We start from the raw sequence: 27,806 nt of genomic DNA, 5'->3' as shown, positions 1-27,806 counted from the left end.
CAATGAAAGGCCCCAGCAAGCTGGTCCGCAGGCTTCTAAGGGGAATGCAAGCATGCTGTGGCTTCCCCACTAGACAAGTAGTTTCACTGATGGTATTGGGCCCTAAATGTGCCAGTCCTTAGGCCCCTGGTGGGGGCACATGGCAACTCTACTTCTATAGTGGGAAGGGCCATCAGTGGCAGCAGGTACCAGATAAGACAGTCCTCAGGCCCTCAGATGGGGGATTGCATGAGAGAGCACAGGAGCTCTGCTGCAGAAGTGTGCAGAGTTGTCAGCATTGGCAGGCCCTTGGTGGGCCAGTCCTGGGACCCCATCCTGGGGCAGCCAGTCCTTGAGTCCCTGATGGAGAAGGCCCTGCAGGCAGTGCAGCAGCTCCACCACTATAGGAGTCAGCATTGCCGGTGACAGTGGCAGCAGGCCCCAGGGAGGCCAGTCCTAGGGCCTTTGGGGAGTGCACATGGACATGTGGCAGTTCTGCTGGTCATTAAGCCGTCAGCTGTCAAGTTCTAGGGAGCACATGCTTTGGCTCCTTCTGTCTTGAAGATGGCCTCCCTGATGTACTAGATCACCTGTTCCCTGGGGTACAGGCCACTGCATTGCCTCAGGTGCTAAGTTCACAGCTACACCATGGGGTCCAACTGGAATCACAGCCCTGTAGCCTTCTGGATTAAATAATGATACCAGCTCAGAAATGCAGAGAGGCAAGCCCTTTGGGGCTCCTGGACAGGGTACATTTTAGCAGTGGCTCTGTTCTCAAACTGGCAGCATAATGCAGTAGCCTGGGTTCCAGAGAATGGCTGGGAGGAGATGGGAACTCAGCATGAGTTCCCTCCCTACACTAGTCTCAAAGCCTGTGAATACTGTAGGGCTCCCTTGCAGCTAGAATTGCAGGTGTCTATGGTGGGAATGTGGACTGCTAGGGATCTCCTGCCTTTTCTCACAGTGGAGAGTGCCGCTTGGCTTTAAGCCAATCCAAGGGCTCTTCATTTCCTTCTCTACGCTCTCTTCCCAAGTTCCAGTGCCTCAGAGATGCTTCTGTCACTTCTTTACTGTATTCTGTTGTTCTCCCATGTATTCTGTTGTTCTTCCTAGGCATGCAGCTCACCGTGTAGTTATCTACTTATTGCTTTAGCCTTTTTGTGTAGAGGAAGCAGGCCCTTCTACTCAGCTATCTTAATAACATCTTTCAAGTTTTCTAACTGGCAAAGATTTATTTCTGGTTCACTGCCACACTGAAGATACACCTCTTTGGAGTGATGGTCTTTCGCATATTTTCCCTGTTAGAAACCTGTTATTATCCCATCCCATTATCATATTGAGTAGGGTCCTGTACTTTGTCTCCAATCTACCATGTACCCACAAATGACAAAATGATACTTAAAAGTCACTAAGATGTAATACAATATAATCTAAAGCTGTCTTCAGATCTCTTATTTTCCAAGATTTCTGCTTTCACTGTGCCTTTGGCCTGTCTGTGTTATTTAGTTTTCTTCTACGTATGCAACACATTTAAAAAGATAGATTTTTAAATGTTTTATACAAAATTACCATTGTTTGTAGTGTGGTGTTTGTGCAAATTTATTTTCCTCAATATTACCAGAAACAGAAATCCACCATTATCTTTTATAGCTTACCCCTCTTACCCTAAAATGTGTTCAGGTGTAGAAATAACACAGTGAATTTTTACTGGAAACTTCTAAGGTTTGGATAAATTAATAGGAAAAAAAATTTGTTTTCTTTATTGCACTGACCAGAACCTCTAGTAAAATATTGAATAGAAGTTTTGAGGCGGTGTTCTTAGTTGTAGGTGGAAAACATTGCCTAACATCTTGAAGCATGGTGCTAGCTGTAGGGATTTTTGAAGATGCTATTTATCAAGTTGAGGAAGTTCCTTTCTGTTCCTTGTTGATGAGTTTTGTTTGTTTGTTTGTTGTTTGTTTGTTTCTGAGATGGAGCCTCACTCTGTCGTCCAGGCTAAAGTGCAGTGATGCGATCTCAGCACACTGCAACCTCTGCCTCCTGGGTTCAGAGTGATTCTGCTGCCTCAGCCTCCTGAGTAGCTGGGGTTACAGGCACCTGCCACCACGCCCAGATAATTTTTGTATTTGCAATAGAGACGGGGTTTCACCATGTCGGCCAGGCTGGTCTCGATCTCCTGACCTCGTGATCCACCCACTTTGGGCTCCCAAAGTACTGAGATTACAGGCGTGAGCCACCGCGCCTGGCCATTGCTGAGTTTTTATCCTGAATATGTATTTGATTTTGTCAAATTATTTTTCTGCATATATTGAGCAGTCATATGGTTATGTTCTTTATTCTATTAATATGGTATATTCTATTAATTGATTTACAAACATTAAAGTAACATTGCATTAAAAGCATTAAAACAAGCATTAAAAGAAGATAGTTTTGTTAATGCCTAGACTACCAAGTATGTATGTATGTGTGTGTGTATATATATATATATATATATATATATATATATATATTTTTTTTTTTTTTTTTTTTTTTTTTTTTTGAGATGGAGTCTTGCTCTGTCACCCAGGCTGGAGTGCAGTGGCACAATCTCCACTCACTGCAAGCTCTGCCTCCCGGGTTCACGCCATTCTCCTGCCTCAGCCTCCCATGTAGCTGGGACTACAGGCACCCGCCACCTCGCCCGGCTAGTTTTTCTTTGTATTTTTAGTAGAGATGGGGTTTCACTGTGTTAGCCAGGATGGTCTTGATCTCCTGACCTCGTGATCCACCCATCTTGACCTCCCAAAGTGCTGGGATTACAGGCGTGAGGCACCGCACCCAGCCCCAAGTATATTTTTAAAATAATTTCAACTTTCATTTTAGATTCAGGGACACATGTGCAGGTTTGTTACCTGGGTATATTTCATGATGCTGAGGTTTGTGGTACTATTTATCCCATCACCCTAGTACTGATCATAGTACCCAATAGTTTTGCAACCCTTACTACCCTCCCTACCTCCCCCACAGAAGTCCCCAGTTTCTATTGTTGCCATCTTGATATCCATAAGTAACCAGTGTTTATCACTCACTTATAAGTGAGAATATGTGCTATTTAGTTTTCTGTTCCTGTGTTAATTCACTTAGAATAATGGCATCCAGCTGTATCCATGTTGCTGCAAAGGACATGATTTCATTATATTTTATAACTGCATATATTCCATGGTGTATATGTACCACATTTTCTTTATTCAGTCCACCATTGATGAGCACCTAGGCTGATTCCATGTCTTTGCTATTGTGAATAGTGCAGTGATGAAAATGCAAGTGCATCTGTATTTTTGGTAGAATGATTTATGTTCTTTTGGATATGTACCCAGTCATGGGATTGCTGGGTCAAATGGTAGCTCTGTTTTACATTTTTTCAGAAATCTCCAAACTGCTTTCCACAGTGAATAAACTAATTTACATTCTCACCAACAGTATGTAAGCATTCTCTTTTCACGGCAGCCTTACCAGCATCTGTTGTTTTTTGACTTTTGAATAATAGCCACCCTGACTAGTATCAGATGGCATCTCTTTGTGGTTTTGATTTGCATTTCTTTGCTGACTAGTGATGTGTGAAACAGTTTTTCATGTTTGACCATTTGTATGTCTTCTTTTGAGAAGTACCTCTTCATGTCTTTTGCCCATTTTTTACTAGGCTTATTTGTTTTTTGCTTGTTGATTTGTTTAAGCTTCTTAGAGATTCTGGATATTAGACATTTGTCAGATGCATAGTTTGTGAATATTTTCTCCCATTCTACAGGTTGTCTCTTTATACCACTGATAGTTTCTTTTGTTGTGCAGAAGCTCTTTTATTTAATTAGATCCCACTTGTCAATTTTTGTTTTTGTTGCAGTTTCTTTTGAGGACTTAAAGAAATTCTTTCTCAATGCAAATGTCCAGAATGGTTTTTCTTAGGTTTTTTGTGGTTCTTATAGGTTACGATCTTACATTTAAATATTTAATCTATCATGAGTGAATTTGTATATATAGTGAAAGATAGGGGTGCAGTTTCATTCTTCTGCATATAGCTAAATAGCTATGCCAGTACCATTTACTGAATAGGGGGTCCTTTCCCACATTGCTTATTTTTGTCAACTTTGTTGAAGATCAGATAGCTGTAGTTGTGCAACTTTATTTCTGCTTTCTAGGTTCTGTTCCGTTGGTCTATGTGTCTGTTTTTGTACCAGTACCATGCTGTTTGGGTTACTGTAGCCTTATAGTATAGTTTGAAGTTGGGTAATGTGATTCCTCCAACTTTGTTGTTTTTGTTTAGGATTGTTTTGGCCGTTCAGGCCCTTTTCTGGTTCTGTAAGAATTTGAGAATAGTTTTTTATAGTTCTGTGACAAATGACATTGGTAATTTGATAGGAATAGCATTGAATCTGTAGATTTCTTTGAGCAGCATGGGAATTTTAATGATATTGATTTTTGCAATCCATGAGCATGGGATGTTTTTCCATTTGTTTCTGTCATCTGTGATTTCTTTCAGCAGTGTTCTATAGTTCTCCTTGTAGAGATCTTTCATCTGATAGGAACTTCTGAGCATGGAAAGCAGTTTGTGTAAGGGCAAAGCTCAGGAGCAAGTAATGGCTGAAAATTTAGACTTTAGAGGATACATGGTGATCAGCAGTAGAAGATAGAACTTAGCTAGAAGATATATTTACACTTGCTAAGCATTCTAGTCTTTATCCTCTGGACCACCAGATGCCAGCAAGGTCTTTAATAATCAAATTAGTTTTTGTTTTCATTTTGTCTTGGCATTTATTGCTGGCAGCTCTGTGAGAGAGGGACAGATAACAGGTCAAGCAAATAGACTTTTTACTTCTTGGGTTGAGAGAAGGTTAGTGTAAAAATAAAGAGTGGCCAAATTAGAAAAGTGTTTATGACATAAAATTGACAAGATTTGCTTGCATTGATATAAGGAAGAGTATGGGTGGCGAGATGGATACAAAGGAATTATTTGAGGGCCATAGAGAGTAGACAGCCTCCTGGGGAGCTGCCAAACAAGAAATTAACCTAAACACAACCCCAGAAGTCGAACAGGCTGTCCCTATGAATCATTAACTAAGAGGCTAGGAAAAGAGAAAGAATCCAGGGAAGAGCAAATGTACAGAGACCTTGGAAACCATGCTAACAAGACAATTTTAGCAGAGGATCTATAGTGGATTCTAAGCAGATTTTCTGAGCTGCAAAGAACATGGGAAAAACGAGTTTAGGCTGGACGAGCGGACTCACACCTGTAATCCCAGCACTTTGGGAGGCCAAGGTGGGTGCATGAGGTCAGGAGTTCAAGACCAGCCTGGCCAACATGGTGAAAGCCCGTCTCTACTAACAATATAAAAATTAGCCAGGCATGGTGGCACATGCCTGTAATCCCAGCTACTAGGGAGGCTGAGGCATAAGAATTGCTTAAACCTGGGAGGTGGAGGTTGAAGTGAGCCGAGATCGTGCCACTGCACTTTCAGCCTGGGAAACAGTGAAACGGTGTCTCAGAAAAGAAAGAAAAAAATGACTAAAGTCCATGCCTTTGGTTTGTTGAAGATAGAACTGTATAAATAAAATAAAAATTAAAATAAATTATTTTATAAAATAAAAAAAATTGCAGAAATAAAAAAAATTGGAATTAATCTAAACCCTTGTTGAAGTGAAAAGATATTATAAGGATAATGGTATTGATTATTAATTCTCCCCCAGCTAATGTACTTCTTGTAGGTAACTCAGACACTGTACAGAGACCTTCATTAACTCTGAAATCACAAAGGAATCATTCAGAAAGCAGCTCCTTTAAATACCTAACAGATAGTGCTGCTAAAGTGTTAATGCACCTTTTCAAAGCATTAAGGAACTGGGCAGATACAAAGAGATGCGATGACTATGTATAAAACATAAATTAAGACATACCTCATATTTGATTTACACTGTTTAAAGAGGGCCCTTTGTAAGTGTGAGATTCTGTGAGCTAATATTTCCTGTCCACGACATTCTAATTTTTTTAATTGTGAACCATCCGGATTTGCTGTCGGTATGAATCCAGTTTTTTATTTAATTAAGCCAGCTTATCTGTTCACTCATCATAATTAATCCATTCCTATCTTAATTACTTTTTCATTTTCAGAGCCAATCATATATTCATACAAATACGGAAAAATCTAAGTCAATTTTTAATATAAATAAGAGCACAGAATGCCCATTGGATATGTGTATATGCTTCCTTCACATATTTAGAAAGGCTCAAAATAACGGAGTTCCTATTCTGCCACAAACACAGAAACCAGAGAAAAAAAATTTCAGTTCATTCATTTACCTCGTGACACCAATTATCTAAATACCACCATTTCCCAAGATTTCAGAATCCTGCTTTTATTAAACCCGTCGAATGATGAATTATAATGTAGGAGGCCTTTCTGTTTCTGGAGGCAATTGCAGGGAAACCATGCCTATCAGTTCATTTTTGTCACTGGTGCATGTGTGGCTTTTTTCATTCACTCATTTATTAATTGAGCAAGACTGCAATCATTAGAGATGTAGCCGTGAGTGAGACAAAAGAAGGTTTCAGCTCCCTTTGGCTTAAATTTTAGTGAGGGAGGCACATAGTAAACAAATAAACAATGAGTAATCCACAAAGAATTAAGGAAGTAGAAGGTGATTCAGTGACTTCTATAGATGGAGTGCTCAGAGAAGGCCTCTCTGAGGAGGTGGCATTAAAGCTGCCAGTTGAATGACAAGAGGTGCCATGAGATGATCACAGGACTAAGCATTCCAGGACGACACCATAGCTAAAGTGAAGGTCTGCGAGTGGGAATATAATCCAAGAATCAAGTGGAAGCCAGTGCTGCTGGAGGGACATAAACAGGAAAAGTGGTAAGAGATGAGCCTGGGGAGAGAGAGAACATTCATCATAAGGAGTGTACATTTCATTCAAAGGTCTGTAAAGAGCTGATGGGGCTTTTAAACAAAGTAGTGATGTGATCTGATTGACATTTTGGAAAAATCAGTCTGGTTGCTCCATGGAAAATGAACCAAACAGGGCAAGTAGGAAAACAGGGAGATGGAATCTGAATGAAAGGTGAGTATGGCTTGCATCTGGTAGCAGAAGGGACAGAAGTAGGATTTGTTTAGTGGTAGAGTGAGAGAACTTATTGATGTGTTGGCTCTTGGAGGGTGTATTATAGAAAGAAAAGAATCCATCAAGGATAATACAATTTTTTTTTTATTTCATAAGCTTTAGGACTTTAACATCACTTAGTCATTTCATGCATTTATTCCATCGGTCATTGTAAAGACTGATTCTTTTCACAGTTGTATATTTCCTTGATTAGAGCAAACTATGGTGTATGACTTTCTGGGTTCAAATCTGGGTTTTCTAATTTAGTGGCCGTATGCTCTTGAGCGAGTTTTCTAACCCCTCTGCCCTTTAGTTTCCTTGCTTAAAAAACATGTTAATAATGTTTTACCTGTTTCATAGGGTCGTGGTCAGCAGTGACTAAGGAAATGCAAATAGAAGTGTACTTAGCACACTACTGGACCGCAGGAAGCACTCACTAAATGTTAGAAAGTAGGTGCTATAGCAAAAGAATCTATTAACAGAGTAAACAGACAACCTACAGAATGGAAGAAAATATTCACAAACTATGCATCCAACAAGGATCGAATATCCAGAATCTGTAAGAAACTTAAATCAAGCAAAAACCAAATAACCCCATTACAAATAGACAAAGACATGAGCAGACACTGTTTGTTTGTTTGTTTGTTTTTTGAGACGGAGTCTTGCTCTGTAGCCCAGGCTGGAGTGCAGTAGCTGGATCTCAGCTCACTGCAAGCTCCGCCCCCCGAGTTCACGCCGTTCTCCTGCCTCAGCCTCCCGAGTAGCTGGGACTACAGGCTCCCGCCACCTCGCCTGGCTAGTTTTTTGTATTTTTTAGTAGAGACGGGGTTTCACCTTGTTAGCCAGGATGGTCTCGATCTCCTGACCTTGTGATCCTCCTGTCACGGCCTCCCAAAGTGCTGGGATTACAGGCAACACTTCTTAAAAGAAGACATGCGAGTGGTCAAAAAGCATGAAAAAATGCTCATCACCACTAATCGTGAGAGAAATGCGAACCAAAACCACCATGAGATACAATCTGACACCAGTCAGAATGGCTATTACTAAAAAGTTCAAAAACAACAGGCGCTGGCAAGGCCGCAGAGAGTAGAGAATGCTTATACACTATTGGCGGAATTATAAATTAACTCAGCCACTGTGGAAAAGTTCAGAGATGTCTCTAAGACTTTAAAATAGAGCTACCATTTGACCCAGAAATCCCATTACTAGATGTGTACCCAAAGAGAAATAGATTATTATACCAAAAAGACACATGCACTTGTATGCTCATTGCCGCACTGTTCACAATAGCAAAGACATGGAATCAACCTAGGTGCCCGTCAGTGGTGAATTAAATAAAGAAAATGTGGCACATATACACCATGGAAAACTACACAGCCAAAAAAAAAAGAAAATGCAATGTCCTTTGCAGCAACATGGATGCAGCTAGAGGCCATACTCCTAAACTAATTAATGCAGGAACAGACAACCAAATACTGCTTGTTCTCACTTGAAAATGGGAGCTAAACATTGAACACACATAGGCATAAACATGAGAACAATAGACATTGTGGACAGCTAGTGGCGGGAGGAAGGGAGCGGGGTGTGAGTTGAAAAACCATCAGGTACTGTCCTCACTGCCTGGATGCAGTATACCCAGGTAACAGACCTGCACATGTGCCTCCTGTGTCTAAAATAAGAGTTGAAATTTTTTAAAAAATTAGGTACTAAATTTCTCCTATCCTCCTTACAGTTGTGCAGTCAAGTCTCAGCACCTCAAAATGAGTTAACATGTTTTTAAGAAACAATAAATTTCTGTTTCTTATATCATTACATAATTATTTTATGTATAATTTAGATACTATTTTTCAGAATCTCTTAACCCTTTTGAATATATTTTTACCTTCTATATCTGGCAATAGTTGTCTCTTTTTAAAGTGGCTTGTTCATTATTTCGGTTTTGAAAATCTGCTAAGGGCTTTTAGATTTATTGAATATTATCAGCTTTATTGTGAAGTTAGCATTTTCAGCTCTTAAAATGGAGCGAGGGAGGATGGGCATTCTGATCTCAAGATTATACAAATTATGTGAAAGCTTAATATAACTGCCTCCGTCAGTGCCATAGCACTGCATGGGCCCCGCTTTAATGTACAGCTCCTCCGATGGGTGTCCTGCTTCTTCTCTTTGAACTTAGAACCATATTGAATCTAAGGCTGGAAAACACCCTATTTGTTTAGATCACAGGGCAATCCCGAAGACCTTGTATTTCTCTGAATCTTTGATTTCTGTGTAAACACTGGTTCCTGTCACTCTGCCAGGCTGCAGCTGCATTTCAGACCTTCATGATTGGTTATTTGCTTCTCAAAATAGGCTTGAGAACAGTAGGAAAATAGAGTAGGTCAACACGGCGTATGGTTAAATTTTCATGGACACATGTGTCTGAGAATAACAGGGAAATTCTTTTAAACTGTTATCTTTGTTATAAATGTGGTATGCGGATGTTTCATAGTTATGACTGGGATAGAGGTACTTTTAGCAAATGGTACTTTTCATAAGATTACACATTAACCTAATTTTTGAAAACTATATTCATGTTTCACTGAAGGTAGCTGGGCAAGGAATAGCCTCTTTGCTCTTAGAATCTTACAGTGCCATTATTGATGCAGAATTGTTCAGCACAGATGACTCTGGAATTCCTTGCTGTGCAAAACATTCGACATTAAATGCATACATGTTTTGTGATTCTTCGAGTTTCAGGTTCTGTGTTTCTTCTTGTATTAATGATAGGAGATTAAATAAAAAGTTTTTTATTTCAGAAGGTTTACGTAGTATGATATGTGCAAAATAGTTTCTATCTCCGATATAATGGTAAGTCCCTAAGCCCAGGGTGGGAGACGTTATTTTATTAAACCACTGGCCAATTGAATCTACAGTGGGTGGGATCTGCTATGATAGGTTTTCATGCTTGTTTCCATACTGTGCTAAATTTTATAAACTGTCATAATATATTTGAATACTCTAGGTAGCAATGGTATCATCTGGGATGTTTTCAGAAATCAATAAGTAAATTTGTCAACGTGTGTATGTGTGTGCGTGTGTTTTAAAACTTGTATATTTTGTGGAGCTAAAACCCTGATAACCCTACTGTGTTTCCTTCTGCCCCTTCCAAAGACATTGTGGTCATAACTATTTAAGAGCTCAACGTGAAGGTCTATGTGGGCATAAAGAATCAACTGTGAATTTTCAGCCCTGCCACTGCTCGTGCATGCCTGATGGATGGATCTCTGTGGAATTAGGGGGCAGGTCTATACCAAGAGACAAATACCCTGTTATTTCACAACCCAGCACCTCAACTTGATTATATTACTGTTAGCATTTATTTTTAGGTTTTCATTTTTTTGCCAGAAACATATGTGGACATACTCACTTGCTGTGTGTTTGTCTTTCTACTACAGATACGGGAGCAGAAAGACAGGCACTAAGAGAAAATGTATATCCTAAACTGAGAGAATTCTGCAGAGAAAACTATGGATTGGAATTTCAGGTAATTCTCGTGTTAATTTCATTCACAATTATGTCCAGTTAAATAACTAGTGTTTGTTTCTTGTCACAACTTGAGTGTTGTAAAAGACAAGTTTTAGGCCCTGAAAAAAATTATTTCTTCAAGCATGGGTAAAAAGAAACACTGACAAATGGAAAGTATTTAGTCATTTTTGATGTTTAGTTCTTTTATGCTGTGCTTCTTGGACCTTTCCTGGTATGGGTTCATCTTTTTCTTTCAACCATATTTATTTGCTTTTTTGACAGTCTTCACTATTATCAAAGAGATGAAGGTTGCTGAGCACCTGAGTTTAAGCTATGGTTTCTAGAAATATTTTGCACTTAAAAATGGGGACCAACTTTTTTCAAACTTATTTCCTTTCATCAGCCTGGCCTGGCCTTGCCTTCTATCTTGCCTTTAACTTTTTGTTCACATTGTAGAACATCCTTTTTCCTAATCATTTCAGAGCTACACCATTTACTCCCCCCAAAAAATTATATCAGCTTTCAAGAGACAGTAATGGCACACGTCATTGCTAATGTTCATGAACATCCTGATATTTTAATATACCTCTGATTTTGCCATCTGAAGGTAAAGTGCTTGACAACATTGGATGTATCTTGAGCATCCAAATGTTGGAAAAAAATGGCTCCTGCAACAGATAACATTATTTAGTCAGAATTTTTCAGCCTAATTTATGATGGAAATCCTAACTCTCCAGTGCTATCTAAACTACACAGTCACATTGTCAAGTGATGAATATGTAATAGAGGTTTGTGGTGCAGAAGTGCAAAATGCACCATAGTTAGTGGAAGAACATTTCACTGTTTGTCTGTTTCCTCCCAGATAAATGTTTTATCTTGGTATACTCCTGATGCCTTCTAATATGATGCATAAAGTAACAGTCTCGAAATGGCTTCAATCTCAATGCGTAATGTCAGTCACCACCAGGCCATGATGACACGCACATTGAATTGTCACTCATAAGTCACCATTTACTTGATAAATTGTGAACCTAAATTAAATTCCTTTGTCATGAATTCAGCACTACCTTCTCTGAGGAATCTGGTTTTACTGATAACAGGGTCCCAATTGTTATAGAACTTCCAATCTGTCAAGAATCCCAAAACTTAGACACTCCTTGGGGACTCAGTTACCATAGAGGAAGAAGTGTGTCCAAGCATATAATCCCATTTTTAAGTTTGTCTTTGCATCATTTTTGTCAACAGAGGAAGTCAGCGAGCTATAGAACAGCTTCTATAAACCATGGTATTGACTAGGATTAGCTGAAGGAGAAAGAGAAAAAAAGTATACTTTCTGAACTAGAGGTAGGCACAGAAGATAGATACAGGCAAAGGAAAACTGTACTAGGCGAGGCCCATAGAATAAATTGACAGGATTACTCTAGGCAGGTGCACTGAATCAGCTGAGGAGATGTTAGACTGCAGAGTAGACCGCAGTGGTCAGGGGAGACGTAGAATTGAGCCCCAGCTCTCTGCAGGTACTGGGAGTGACTGAACCTGCCCATCCTTCAGTTCAGTGTCTAAAATAGGAATGGCAACAGCTTACATGTCTGAGGTTGTGTTTAGAATAAAATAAAATATGCAAGGTTACATTTGCTTCCAAGCTCTAGGCTTAGCAGGAGTTCACATACATAATATCTGAGTCTTCTAAGAATATACCTTTTAAGTATAGTCTTTTATAGTGGGTTAATTATATCACTCCCTGAGGATATACTTTTTAGAGAGACAGTTCTCTTCTCTCTACTGCAACAAAAAATATGATGCCAGAAGCTTCATGAACAGCCAGTGTACCCCCACAGTATCCCCAATTCCATCTTTGATTGTGCACTGAACCCAGAACATATGGTTTCCTAGATTTACTCAAACATATCAATCTACTTCATGCTTGCTTGCTTTTGCTCATGCCATTCTCTTCAACTACAATGCTTTTCAGTCTGGTTCTTCCCCTGCTTCACCTCCTGGATTCTACTCATTCTTCTGACTGTTCCTATCTGAGCCCATGTTGTGCCCCCTTTCTCACTGACCCACAGCCCTGTGGGACTCTTTTGGATCCCTGAACACCTTAAGCCCGTTCATAGTTGAGAGTTTTACTCTGGCTGTTCTTTCTTGCGGGAATACTCACTCCGTTTATCTTCACACAGCAGCTTTCTTATTGTCCCTTGGGTCTCCACCAAAATGTCACTCCTAGAGATGCTTTTCTTTTTTAATTATTATTATACTTTAAGTTCTGGAATACATGTGCCGAACATGCAGGTTTGTTACGTAGGTATACATGTACCATGGTGATTTGCTGCACCCATCAACCCGTCATCTACATTAGGTATTTCTCCTAATGCTATACTCCCCTAGTCCCCCACCCTCAATCAGGCCCCAGTATGTGATGTTCCCATCCCTGTGTCCATGTGTTCTCATTGTTCAACTCCCACTTATGAGTGAGAACATGCAGTGTTTGGTCTTCTGTCCTTGCGATAGTTTGCTGAGAATGATGGTTTCCAGCTTCATCCATGTCGCTGCAAAGGACATGAACTCATCCTTTTTTATGGCTGCATAGTATTCTATGGTGTTTATGTGGCACATTTTCTTTATCCAGTCTATCATTGATGGGCATTTGGGTTGGTTCCAAGTCTTTTCTATTGTGAATAGTGCTGCAGTAAACATACATGTGCATGTTTCTTTATGGCTGAAAATTCCGAAAACCAGAATGCCTCTTTTCCTCTAGAGATGCTCTTCTAGTGACCCAGTCTAAAGTAACCACCTCTCTTTTGCATCATACTGTTTTAGTTCTTTGCATAGCATGTGCCAGTATCAGATACTTTTTCTTGTTTGTTTATGTATTAGCCTGCTTATTGTCTTTCTCCCAGTAGATTATAAGTTCCATAAAAACAGAGGCTTGTCTGTTTTTATGGAATTTCAAAACAGCTGCATTCCTGGTTCTATAGTCCCTGGCACTTTGGAAAGTGCTATGAGAATTTGTTGAATGAATGCTTATGTGAAAAAAAATGAATGAATGAAGACCCAGCCCAGATATAACTTGTGAAAGAAAGCCTTCTCTGATCCCTCCCACACCTCCCAAGATAGGCCATGTACCCTCCTCTTTGCTTCTCTGAAATTCGATGCATAACTCCCGATAATCCATCCAATTCATTCAAGAAGTATTTGTTGAGTGCTGACCATATGGCAACCAACATTCTAAGTGCTGGGAATAAAGGAGCAAACTAACCAGACCCTCTTCTGAGGAACTTCTAACATTGTTGGGTGAAGCAGACAATGTAGACTCCAGGAGTAATAAATGCATTTTATTGAATAAATGATTCTATTTTAAAAATCACAGAAAGTAGGGTTAGGGAATGCCAGGTAGTCAGAGAAAGACTCGGTGATAAGGCAATATTTGAGCAGAAATCTGCAGAAAGTTACAGAGCAGGTCATGCAGATGTCTGGAGTTGTGGGGAGGAATCCAGGCATAGGGAACAAGGGAAAGGGTCTGAGGTGGAAGTGTGTTTAGAATATTCTAGGAACAATCACACTACTATATTCCAGTCTGGACAACAGAGTGAGACCTTGTCTAAAAAAAAAAAAAAAAAGGAACAGTAAAGAAGCCAAGTGTGAGTGAAGGAAATAATTACAGATGGCATGAAAGTAAGATTATATGAGACTTCATGGGCCAAGATTAAGAACTTAGAATTTTTATTGAGTTGAAAGGGAAAGAGTGAGGTGATATGACTTACCATGAAGAGGTTTACTCAGGTTCTATGAATAGAATACAGTACAAAGGAATGGTCAAAGCAGGAAAATAGTGCAAACAGGAAGAACCAAAGTAAGCAGTGTAGATAATGAAACATCATCTGGTTAAGTAAACTTTTCATCACCTGCCTATAAGTGCCAAAAGTTCTCAGGCCTGGAATTGTCTTATTCAACTTATCCCAATGGCCAAATAGCTGCAGATAATAATCCATTTAGTTAAATCTTTATTCAATTAAATTAATAGACTATGAATAGAATAGAAATTAATAGAATGTCAACTAAATTAATATGCATTATAAGCAAGTCCGTATACCTTTTATCTATGTGCCTGTTTAGCAGGCTATTTTGTACTGTTTTCCTATTTTTTTTTCATTTCAACGAAGATATTTCATGAAAATACACTAGACTCCGATTATGTAAACTTCAATTAATTCTATATGTGATATATACATATATAGGTTGATTGTTCAGAGATGGAAACAGTTCAGTGGAAAGAACATCAAGCCCACTTAGCAAAGAACACCCAGGGCATCAGGAAAAGACATGGCATTTAAATAATATGTTATTTGATTTGCAGGTATTTATTAAGGGCCTCCAGCTACAGAGAAGAGGATAGAAAATAAGAACAAGGAGGATTAATTGGAAAAAAGTAAAGACAGACTGGGGAGAAAGCAGGTAGTTGCAAATGCCAATAAATAAGGAGCTTGTGATTATACTCAGAGATATCATCCACTCCTTCTTTCAGAACTCTTGTCCATCCCCACTGCTGAGGTCCTTGTCTAACCCTCACTGCTTCAAAAATGGGATGAACAAAAAGCATCCTAATTGGTTTATTTTCCTACTTACCCCTAGTAGATTGCAAGTCCTTGAGGAAGAGACTGGTTCTTGTTTGTTTTTAAGTCCCCAGGCCTGGAACAGAGTTTGGCGTTTAGTGGGGTTTTAGTAAAAGTGTGTTCAGCAGAACTGCCTTACACCGTCACCCTACTTGAGTTTTTCTATACAATACCACCAGAGTCATCCTATGTAAATGTCATACTGTGTCAATGAAGCACCGTGGAGCAAGCTACCAAATAGAAGCTTCCACTGATTGTCCTCCCTCATGGAGGAACCCCAAACTAAACAGTTATCCACACGAAATAGCGTAAGAACCAAAAATCAGATAAGTGATCCCATACCTGGTTTTAACTTCATATCACTGGAAGAGGAACTGAAGAGAGGAGGAAAGACAGTCTTGAATTTCGAGTGCCATCCCTCCCCCAACCCCCAGTAGCAGCCACTTGGTGCAGAGAAAGAATCTGTGTGCTTGGTGAAGGGAAAGTACAGTGATTGTGGGAGTTTGCATTGGAATTTACTGCCCCTGTCACAGCAGAAAGCACCACTGGGCAGAAATCAGTCAGTGCCCACTGAGGCCCATTGAGACCAGGCGTAGTCAGAGGGGAATCACCCCTTCCAGCTATCAGAAACTGAGTTTCGGCAAGCTGTGCCACCGTGGGCTAAAGTGTTCTGGGGTTCTCAATGAACTTGAAAGGCAGTCTAGGCCACAAGGACTCCAACTCCTAGGCAAGCCCTGGTGCTGGGCTGGACTTGGAACCAGTGGACTTGGGGTGCATGCAAACTAACAAGATACCAGCTGGGATGGCCAAGGGAGTGCTTGCACTACCCCTCCCCCAACCCCAGGCAGTGCAGCTCACGGCTCTGGGAGAGACACTCCTTCCTTCCACTTGAGAAATGGAAAGGAAAGAGTAGAGAAGACTTTGACAACTTAGACACCAGCTTAGCCACAGTGGGATAAGGCACTGGGCAGAGTCCTGAGTCCCCCATTTCAGGCCCTAACTCCCAGATGACATTTTTATACATACCCTAGGCCAGAAGGCAACCTGCTGCCTTAAAAAATAAAAGGACCCAGTCCTGGCAGGACTCATCGCTTGCTGACTAAAGAGCCGTGATCTCCCCAGATGAGTGCAGTAAGGCGCCAAGGACCAATCCTGGGCTCTGAGTAATCAGCAGTAATACCCAGGCATTACTCACCATGGGTCTTGGGTGACATTCATAGAAGTGCTGGTCACAGACATGACCCAGCACATTCCCAGCTGTGGTGGCTATAGGGAGAGATTCCTGCTTTAGAAAAGGAGAAGGAAGAATAAAGGGAAATTTATCTGGCAGTTTAGGTACTAGCTCGGCCACAGTAGAGTAGGGTAGAGCACCAAGCGGGCTCTTGGGGTTCCCAATTCCAGGCCTTGGCTCTCAGATGATATTTCTGGACCTGCCCTGGGATAGCGGGGAGCCCATTGCGCTGAAGGGAGAGTCCCAGACCTGGCAGCATTCACTACAAGCTGACTGAGGAGCCCTTGGACCTCAAGTGAATCTTGGCAGTAGCCAGGCAGTACTTGCTGTGAGCTTGGGGTAGTGGTGGCCATGGGAAAAGATTCCTCTGCTCATGGAAAAGGGAGGGAAGAGTGGGAGGGACTTTGTCATGTGGCTTAGGGACCAGCTCAGCCACAGTAGAATAGAGGATCAGGTAGATTTCTAAGGTTTCCAACTCTAGGCCCTGGCTCATGAAGGGCATCTCTGAACCTGCCAGGGCTGAGGACAACTTGCTGCCCTAAAGGGAAGGACACAAGCCTAGCTGTCATCACCACCTGCTGACTGTAGAGCCCTAGATCCTTGGGTGAACATAGGCAATAGCTAGGCAGTGGTTACCAAGGGCCTTGATGGGACTCATGGCTGTGATGGCTTCACGTCTAACCTAGCATAGTACCAGTGGTGGTGGTCACAAGGATGCCTGTGTCACCCCTCCCCCAGCTCCAGGAAGCTCAGCTCAGAGAGAGGGACTCTGTTTGAGAGAAAGTAAGGGAAGATAACAAGAGTCTCTGCCTGGTAATCCAGAGAATTCTTCTAGATCTTATCCAAGACCACCAAGGCAGAAGAGCCACATGTTACTGGGCTTGGAGTACTCCCTAATACAGATACAGCTACAGTGACCAAAAACCTAGCTCACAAACCCAAGTCCCTTTGAATACCTGAAAAAACCTTCCCAAGAACAACAGGTACTAACAAGCTCAGACTGTGAAGACTGCAATAAATTCCTAACTCTTAAATACCCAGACACCAACAAATATCAAGACCATCCAGGAAAACATGATCTCCCCAAATGAGTTCAGTAAGGCACCAAGGACCAATCCTGGAGAGACAGGGATGTTGTGAACTTTCAGACCGAGAATTAAAAATAGCCATTTTGGGGAAACTTAAAGAAGTTCAAGATAACACAGAAAAGGAATATGAAATCCTATCAGATAAACTTAACAAGTAATTTGATATAATTAAAAAGAATCAAGCAGAAATTCTGGAGTTGAAAAGTGCAATTGACATACTGAATAATGTATCAGTCTCTTACCAGCAGAATTGATCAAGCAGAAGAAAGAATTAGTGAACTTGAAGACAGGCTATTTGAAAATTGATACAGAGGAGAAAAAATAATAAAGAATGAAGCATGCCTATGAGATCTAGAAAATAGCCTCAAAAGGGCAACTTTAAGAATTATTGGCCTCAAAGAGGAGAGTGGGGTAGAAAGTGTATTCAAAGGGATAATAACAGAACTTCCCAAACCTATAGAAAGACCAGTATTCAAGTACAAGGTTATAGAACACCAAACAGATTTAACCCATATAAGGCCACCTCAAGGCATTCAACAAATGCCATATTGTCAGTTTCTTTGCTTAAAAGTTTTTAATGGCTTCCTGCTGCCTATAAGATCTCTCTTTAATGTAACTCCAGCTTCATTTTCTACTCTTCCCCACATAAATAATCCATGCCAGTCCATCCTCAGCCTGTGCTTGGAGCACATCTTCCTGATTGCTCATTCCTAACTCTCACATTCTAGTCACTATATCTATTTCAATGCTTGCTTCCTATCAGACATACCCTTTCTTCACCCCTAGCCACCCCACACCCTGTCCTTCACAATCTAACTGAAGGCCTAGATTTCCCAAGACATCTTTTCTGATTTCTAAATAATCTCCCCCTCTACTCTCTGAACTCATAAATCTGTCCCATGTGGGCCGCTGGTACAGTGAGCCAAGATTGAATCCACTTAGGGCAGGGACCTCTAAAGGGGGTGTTTAGCTGATCTGAATACTTAGGACACTTCCATTTCAAAAGAAATTTCCATCTGTGTCCAGCCCCTGAACTTTATGTCACTCTTTAAGAATACCTTCTGATAGACACCTTCATTAGTGGGCATCTGGTATTTTACGTTCGTCTTAGTCACGAAGTTCATAAACCTCATTTTTCTTTACCTCTGACATCCATTAAATCCCAAAGATCTGCCAATTCTACCTCCCTAAATACTTCTCCAATCTGTTTCTTTTGTTCAGATCTGTATTATTGTTACCTTGACTGTTGCCATGGGTACCCTGACTGTTCCCATTTCCTTCATCTCTGCCTTCTCCTCCTTAATACCAAACTCTTAATTTACTTTACCCATCTGGTCCATCCTCCACATTGTTGCTACAGTGGTATTTTTAAACACCAATCTGACCCTTGTCCACAAGATACAGTCTATGCTTCTTGGCGCAGTGTGCAAGTTCTTTTTTACCTCTGTGTACTCTCGAGGTCTTATCTGTGTCTCGTTCCCACAGGCAGCCTGTTCTAGCCTTTGCAAACTACATTTGGTTCACCAGATGTGTTTCCTTTCCCCCCTGAATTTTCTCACCCACTGTGCCCTCTGACTAGGGGGTAGGGGGCAGGGGCCTAAATTGCCTCCCAGACAAATGAAAATTTCTCCTCATTCATTAAAATATAGTGAAGTCCTTCTATGAGATTCCAGAGTACTTTATTTCTAATCTTTACCAGCTTGTCATATTTGTTTTAATTAATTAATTTTAAATGTTCCTCCCCCATGAACTGGGTGCTCTTAGAAGTTAGCAATCACATTATTTATGTCTTGATATTACCAGAATCTGTTATAATAGAGGTCCCCAACTCCTGGACCGTGGCCTGCTAGACACTGAGCCGCAGGGCGTGAGGTGAGCAGTGAACCAGCATTAGCGCCTAAGCTCCACCTCCTGTCAGATCAGTGGTGGTGTTAGATTCTCATAGGAACACGAACCCTGCTGTGAACTGTGCATACAAGGGATCTAGGCTGTGGACTCCTTATGAGAACCAAATGCCTGATGATCTGAGGTGAAACAGTTTCATCCCCAAACCATGCCCCTGCCTCACCCCTCTGTCTGTGGAAAAATTGTCTTCCACAAAACTGGTCCCTGGTGCCAAAAAGTTTTGGGGGCTGCTTTGTTATAGTACATGGCTCATACTAGATCTATAATGAATGGTGGTTGATCAATTTCAATTTACTGATTAAATGACTAAGACCCAGAAGCTGAGAGTCCATACCAGCACTTTGTAAAAGAAGCATAATGTGAGTCACAGATGCAAGCCACATAGGTAACGTTAGATTTTCTCCTCGCCATGTTCTAAAAAGTAAAATGAAACGTAAACTTTTTTTGCCAAATTTTTTTTATTTTTTTTCCTGCTTATACTCAAGTCTTTTTTTAGCTCTAAGGAGAATATAGTCATCTTTTTTTCAAATGAGCTTATTTTGTGAAGGTCATTTCCAAATATTTCATATTTTCATTATTCTTTCTGGTTTTTCTTAGTCTTTGTTATTCTTTCTCCAACATGGTTTTTAAAATTTTAATATTTTACATTTAATATTTTAAGATATCTAAAACATCATTTTAACACATGGTCAATATGAAAATTATTAATGAGGCATTTTACATTCTTGTTTTTAACCTGAGTTTTTAAAATTCAGTATGTTTTACACTCAGAGCACATTGCAATTTGGACTGGCCACATTTCAGGTGCTTGACCAGCTGCATGTGGCCAGTGACTCCCAGGCTGGACAGCAGAGCTCTAGATGGTAGTGGGGTCTGTCTGGGTGGGATCATCCTGATGGGATAATGGTGACAGAAGTCTAGCTGAGAGCCTCCAGCTGGAGGTCTTAACTAGAGGAGCCACAGTGTGAATGGAAATTCATTTGTATGTGTAAAAAAAAATATTAAAAATCCAGAAAATGATTAAGAAAATGAATTTGGCCGAGCGCGGTGGCTCACGCCTGTAATCCTAACACTCTGGGAGGCAGAGGTAGGTGGATCACGAGGTCAGGAGTTCAAGACCAGCCTGGCCAACATGGTGAAACCCCATCTCTACTAAAAATACAAAACTTAGCTGGGCGTGGTGGCGGGCACCTGCAATCCCAGCTACTAGGGAGGCTGAGGCAGGAGAATCGCTTGAAACCGGAAGGGCAGAGGTTGCAGTGAGCCAAGATCGCACCACTGCACTCCAGCCTGGACAAAAGAGTGAAACTCCATTTCAAAAAAAGAAAATAAAATTTCCACCTGTCAAATGAATAACTTTTTCTTTTATCTCACCATGTTGGGGCATTGTGTTAATAAGGGGTATATAAACTAAAACAAATACTTAATGCCGCCAAAACTGCTGTAGAGCCAGGACTAAGTGACTATTATACATGAGGCAACAGACTAAAACCTATGGTCAGTGATGCATTTGCCTGCTGTATTAATCTTGAAACTTGATTTGAAATCAAGAGAGGCACATGATGGAAACTCTAACCCCTTTTATTTCCAAATTTTAAATTAACAGTCCTCATCTTTAGAGGGTGTCATATGTTACCTTTTGTAAAATGTAGCTTTAGAAACAAATTGTCCAAATACGCCTTTGCAATTAAGCGTGACAACGTGGTCTCAGAGTGGGAACTCCCCTTTGTGCTGGTCCCAGCCCTTTTCCTTCACTCTGAGAGGCAAGTGTCAGCTTCCTTGGTGTTTAAGGAAGTGTGAGAAACTTGCAGCTCACCCTAGCGGGAAGATTTTGCCCACACCTACTTTCTGCCTCAGGATAACAATGGGATGCCACCTGAAGGCACCAAAGGGGTGGATGCTTATCCTGGGCAGAGGTGTCTCCTGCAGCCCCTTTGGTCTGGGGTTTGTCACCTCTTCATTGCTGAGGTTCCATCCCTCCATGTCTCCTTGGGCAGCACAGGTCCATGCCGGTGCACCTGATTTTCTTCCTCCCTAAACCCCCAAAGAGAGTATAACCTTCTCCTTAAGCTGCCTCCTGTACATGAGTAATCTTAGCATCAACATCTCCAGCTCTCTCCTCTCCATAGTTGTGTGAGGATAATTCTCCGACTTTTTTTTTTTTTTTTAATGTTAATATGTTTAAAGCAGAACTCATCCTCCTTTTCCCTTTCTGAATTCTCAAGTGCTACTACTTCCTTGTCTTCAAGACTTTCAACTCTTGGCTTAGTCCATTCTTTCATCCTTTAAAACTAGATCCAAGCTGCCACTGTTCCAGTTGACTCATCTGCCACAGTGTTTCTTCGAAGCTTGCCTTTTCTTTCCATTTTGAAAATCTCTGTCTTTGCATAAGCTTTTGTTTCTTAATAGCGGAATGCCTATGGAAATCTTTTTCTGATCTTTATCTACCTGTGGTGTTTATGTGCTCTGGTCCAAACTATACACAGCTGTTCAAACAATATTCCTTGAATGGTATTTACCAGATTCGTTGATTGTAAGATGCACAGATTTTCACATTTTTTACATGTCAGAGTCAGGATTTTTACCTTACAAATAAATTGTGTGTGATCATGTAATTGGCAGTGCCCCAAACCCAGCCATGACTGCCAATACGCATCACTGGGGGCTGGGCCCAAGAGCTTCATTTTTCCCCTTAGGATATGAGGTTGCTCAGATGTCTTCTTAGGGAAAAGAAGCAAAGCAATGAGGAAACCAAGCTTTTTTGAGAGGCTCTGTATCTTGATCCAAGAGCAAATGAGCACAAAATAAAGTTCCTTGAAAACAACAGTTTGAACTCTGGTTTAAATGGAATAGAACTAAAAGTTTACTTTATCCTGCTAACCAGAGGATGAAGAATTGGGCACAAATCGCCAACTAGTTTTAGACAAATAAAGAAACTAGAAATCTTTAACTTAACCAACACATCAAAATTGTATGTTAAGTTAAATTTTGTGGGTCTTATATTAGCTTGGCCTTACTAATAATTTCTGAATTGGACAATCACTTACTGTCACACTGCAAGTCTGTTGTCAGTTGTAACACCTTTCTTCCAACGTTTCTTCCCTCACTACAGCTCAACTATTCTGTTGAGCCCAATCTCCTTCTCTGGACATGTGTTTTTGTTTTTTTTGCCTCTGTCTCTCAGCTGTCTTCCTGCCTGAGAATCTCAAAATGCATCTTGCTCCACAAGTTACCAAAATATGTAACTGGCTTTTATAGTTGACAGGATTTGTTGTGCTACCCTTGGTCTTTTCTCCACATTGTCAAGTAACTAATCATCCCTTTTCCATTTTCTACTAATCAAATGGATGCTGCTTCTGGCAGTGAAATTTTGAAATGCATGTCTCTTTGTTGAATCACACATCATTTCACAGGGCCAGTGCTCCAACCTGTTTAGGTCTCTTCACATTTCAGTCATGTCCATCAAAACCTGGACCAACCTTACCAAGTTGACATTCCCAGAAGTATTATAAGCATGTTACATCATCCTTCTCCCATCCATGTGAGTGAGGCAGCTTATAAAGATGGGGAAGGGAGACAAAGAGGTGAAAGGAAAGCGTTATGTCGTGGTTGACTTTCATTGCCCCAATTTAATTGTAAATGTCAACTCACAATTTCTGCTGCCTGGAATGGCTCTTCTGGTATTCTCATGCCAGACTTCTCAAGGCAGTATTATTGTTCTTCCTTTACTTTGTACTCATAGGCAATCTTCTACCTAATGCTTCTCCTAAGTATACAGCAATGACATTGTGGGAGGCTCTAGAATTTACTGGAGCAGCTAAACTTTGCTGAGCATTTATTTCTGCTAAATGGTGGCTGTGTGATTACACCAACACTGAAAATTACCCAAGGGGATTAATCTGGTAATAAATAGAATGAGAGAGTGTTGTCCATTTGCAGGGGACTACGTGTCCCCATTGAGTATAGTCACCATGAGACCTTTCTCAAATTCCGAGCACGTGGCAGTTACTTCTTTTTCTTTCTTGGTATAAATGTAGGGGTACAAGTATGGTTTTAATGCATGGATATATTGAGTAGTGGTAAAGTCTGAGCTTTTAGCATAGCCATCACCCTAATAGTATATATTGTACTCATTAAGTAATTTCTCATTTCTCACCGCCTCTTACCCTCCCACCATCCTACCATTCTGTCTCTGGTGTCTGTTATTCCACAGTCTATATCCACGTGTACCTATTATTTAGCTCCCACTGGTAAGTTAGAAAAAGTGGTATTTGAATTTCTGTTTTTGTTTTTGTTTTGTTTTTTTCACTGAAGATAATGGCCTATTTCTTTCCAGCCTCATATTTTATTATAGGAGAGAGGGAAACCTTTTGATAAGTCTTCATAAAATAAAAAGAGCACTCATTTAAGAGGTCCCCTTTGTCAATAATTAGATATAGTCCCTTGAAAAAGTAACATACTTCAGTATTCTTATCTATAAGTATTTCTTCTACCAGATCTTTAAGTTTTCTTTTAAGTCTCCACATTTATGATGCTGTGACATTACCAATTCTACATGGGCAGACCATGTCACATTTCTGTCTTTGCAGAACTGTTCTGTGCATCAACAGGCCCACCTAACCTCTCTGAAGGACAGTGTCCCATGTACCTGTCCTTCAAGTCCAGATACATGTGTTACCTCCTCATTGACATCTACCCCAGAGCCCCAGGGGCAGATTAAGGTACTTTTTCCCCTGAGCTTCATTTATTATTCAGACATTTATTGAGCCTCTGCTCTGTACCAGGCAGAGTTGTGAGTGCAATGATACCATAATATTGAAAACAGAGTGCCTGCCCTCATGGAGTTTACAGTCGCACAGAGCATACAGTTGTAAACAACAGTGACCAGGGTGGTACTTGAAGCCCAGGAAATACAGGGTACACTGGGCATGTGTAAAGGTTGGGGAGAAGCTCAGCCCATCTGGAGGCATCAAGAAGGCCTGTGGAGGAGTTGATGTCTAAGCTGAATCCTCAAGGTTGGGCAGTGGGAGATGGCTAGGTTAAAAGAATATTCTAGGCAGAGAGAACATACTTTCACAGGCAAATTTGGGAGACAATTCCAACAGTATGTAGAAATTACTACCTGCCAGGCACTTACTGTAAGTGCTGTGTATACATTAACTTGCTCAATCTTTGCCATGAGTCTAGGAGATCAATCTTACCTTCTTCATTTTATTAAGTAAGGAAACTTAGAAATACAGAAGTAAATTGCTTCTGACCCTGAAGCAAATAAGTGGCAGGATCAGAATTTGAACCAAGGTAGTTTGGCCTGAGTGTCCAATCCTCCTCACTATACCGTACAGCCTCTTTCATTCTCACATTTTTGGAAATTTATACAGACAGTCCTCAACCAAACAATGGTTTGACTTGTGATTTTTTGACTTTGCAATCATTCAAAGTGAGACACATTCAGTAGAAACTGCACTTCAAGTACAACCATTCTGTTTTTCACTTTCAACACAGTATTCTTTGAATTACATGAGATACTCAACACTTTATGATCAAATAGGCTTTGTGTTAAATGCTTTTCGCAGCTGTAGGCTAACATAAGTGTTCTGAGCACCTTTAAGGTAGACTAGGCTAAGCTATGATGTTCAGTAGGTTAAGTGTATTACATGAATTTTCAACTTGTACTTTCAACTGACAATAGGTTTATCAGGATGTAACCCCACTGTAAGTAGAGAAGAATCTATATCTATATTTGCATAGAGATATAAATATATATGCATGTGTAAATATATAAGCTATATACTTATACATGTTGTACATGCACATGTGTGTGAGAGTATATATGTATAGCCAGAGCACAAACAATAAAGGAAATATGACATGAAATGAGGTTGAAGTGTTAGGCGGGGACCTGATCACAGAGGAGCTCATAGATCAGGTCATGGATTCTAGACACTCTTTGGGATGATAGGAAGCTTAAGCAGGGAAGGTGTAAAATAGCATTAAGAACCCAGGTTCCAATTCCACCTCTACTACTTGTTTCCTGTGTGACTTTGGACAAGTTACTTAACTTCTCTATTCCTCAGATTTTCATCTGTAAAACAGAATAATATTAATAGTTTTACCTATTTTGCAAGTTTAAGAAGTAAATAAGTAGCTCTATGTAGCTTCTGACTATGTAACAGGAAATCTTAGCTATGGTAATCAGATTTGGATTTTTAAAAGGATCCATCTGCCTGCAGTGTGGCTAATGGGTGAGAGGGAGCAAGAATTTTAGCAGGGAGATATTTTAGGGAGCTGAAGTCATAATACAGGTACATGTATACTCAGAGAACACTCAGATACAGTGATTGCCAAAATCCCACTGACAGGAATAGAGCTAACTCTGGGTTTTTCACTCAGGCACTGATATGGTTTGGATGTTTATCCCCTCCAAATCTCATGTTGAAATGTGATCCTCAGTGTTGGGGATGGGGCCTGGTGAGAAGTGTTTGAGTCACAGAGGTGAATCCTTCATGAATGGCATTGGTGCCCTCACCATGGTAATGAGTGAGTTTTCACTCTATTAGTTACCAGGAGATCTGGTTATTTAAAGAGGCTGACACCTCCTCCCTTCTCTCTCTTGCTCCCTCTCTCATATGTGACTCACTTGCTTCCTCTTGCCTTCCACCATGAGTAAAAGCTTCCTGATGCCCCACCAGAAGCAAAGCAGATGCTGGTGCCATGCTTATACAGCCTTGTAGAATCATGAGCCAAATAAGCCTCTTTTCTTTATAAACTTCCCAATCTCAGGTATTCCTTTATAGCAACACAGAACAGACTGACAAAGGCATACGGTTTGTGATCAGGTGCCCTGCCACTGAAGGAAGCTGGTCCCCACTGGCAGCCTGGTTCAAGTTCCTTTATGCAGCAAATTTTTCCAACTTACCACAGACACACAACTTCCATCTTGCCAGTTCTTCTCTGCCTCTCAAAACTCCTGGTCCCTTCTCTCTTTCTCCATGTTCATTAAGCCTTGATAGTTAGAGGTCCTGCCTTGGTTCATGGTCAACGATTCAGTTCTTCCTTACTCTCATGTTATATTAGGAATGTCCAGAGGCTAAATCTCTCAAGACACGGGGCATCAGGTCTACACAGTTAGTTGTCTACAGAAGGCTTTGGATGAAGCATTATCCAACCTCATGTTGTTGGTCTCTTTCTTTCTGGTGATCGTGTATGACACCAGAGGCCAGTCAGTCCTTTCTGGGCTTGACTGAGGACCTGTTTTTCCCAGAATTGCCTATTTTAATCATGCCCTCCTATATATCCATCATATGTCTCATAATCAAGGGAATAATTGCAAGTGACCTAACTCAGTAATCACAATAGTTCTAGTGAAATGTAGCCATTGAAGATGAGGACCTGGGATTTTCCTTGAGATATTTGCATATGGGGCAAGTCATTCTACCCAGAGAATGGCTTATACCACGTGTATAAACCATAACTTACCATTGGTAAATAGTATCTGACAACGCTAATCTGAGTTTTAAGACTTCTCTGCTTACTACCTTCTGTGAGATAAGCATTCTAGAAATGGGACATAAATACTAAAACAAATTATAATGAGTGCTATATTCACCAATGTGTTGACCTTAGAAAGCTATGTCCTTGATACAACAATCTTCTTGCTGTTCAAAGCTTTCTGAATCTGATCTGTACTCTTGAATATTTTTAGTGGTAACAGATGTTAATCCTTTTATTAATAAGAAAATATTTTATTTTTTTTTGAAAGAGCTACAGATCTTTTAAAATCTATGTGTTATATATGTAAAGGCCAATAAGGCTGGAGAAATACCATTTTTAATCACAACAAAATTCCAGTACAAAGCGACAAGATTTTTTTGTGTACAAAATGAGATGATTCCTAAAGAGGAAGTCCCCTGAGCAGTGGCAGACTCATTGGAATAAGTATGTAGCCTTCCATTGTAATACCTTTGAAGAATAGCCTTCGTTTCAGTACTGAACTTGTTTTCAAAAATCAGTCATATTATCTCTATAGTTGTATTTCCATTTTGCATTGAGCTATTAGTCTATGGTGTGGGAAAATTGAGAAAGAAAATATTTTGGGAGGCATTTAAGTTGTTATCTAAGCCTATATGAAGAAATGATAGTGCAAAGCCATTATGAATTCAAATTTGACTCACTGCTTTTAGAGAAAAAAAATTTAGGGTTATTTGTTTTTTACAGATTGCTTTATTGTTAGGTAATCTTGATATTTAAATGACAGTGTTTGATTTCAAGGGCTAAGATTTGTTAGGGTTTTATTTGCTGGCTTTTTGTTTTTAGACCAATTTAGCACATTATAAAAAGCATGATAAATTAGCTTCCCT

At 40.3% G+C, this 27,806-nt stretch overlaps 1 protein-coding gene across 1 annotated transcript in view; it reads left to right on the top strand.

Moving 5' to 3' along the window:
• The window catches only part of NWD2 (NACHT and WD repeat domain containing 2), a 214,143-nt gene that overhangs the window by 67,699 nt on the left and 118,638 nt on the right, over nt 1-27,806 (top strand). Inside the window, exon 2 of the mRNA XM_008017665.3 lies at nt 10,543-10,631. Coding sequence (XP_008015856.2) covers nt 10,543-10,631 — 89 coding nt within the window. The remainder of the gene's footprint in view (nt 1-10,542; nt 10,632-27,806) is intronic.

Source organism: Chlorocebus sabaeus, chromosome 27 (genome assembly GCF_047675955.1).
Source record: "Chlorocebus sabaeus isolate Y175 chromosome 27, mChlSab1.0.hap1, whole genome shotgun sequence".
In the NCBI taxonomy this organism is placed as follows: Eukaryota; Metazoa; Chordata; class Mammalia; order Primates; family Cercopithecidae; genus Chlorocebus; species Chlorocebus sabaeus.
This window is presented reverse-complemented; position numbering and strand designations above follow the sequence as displayed.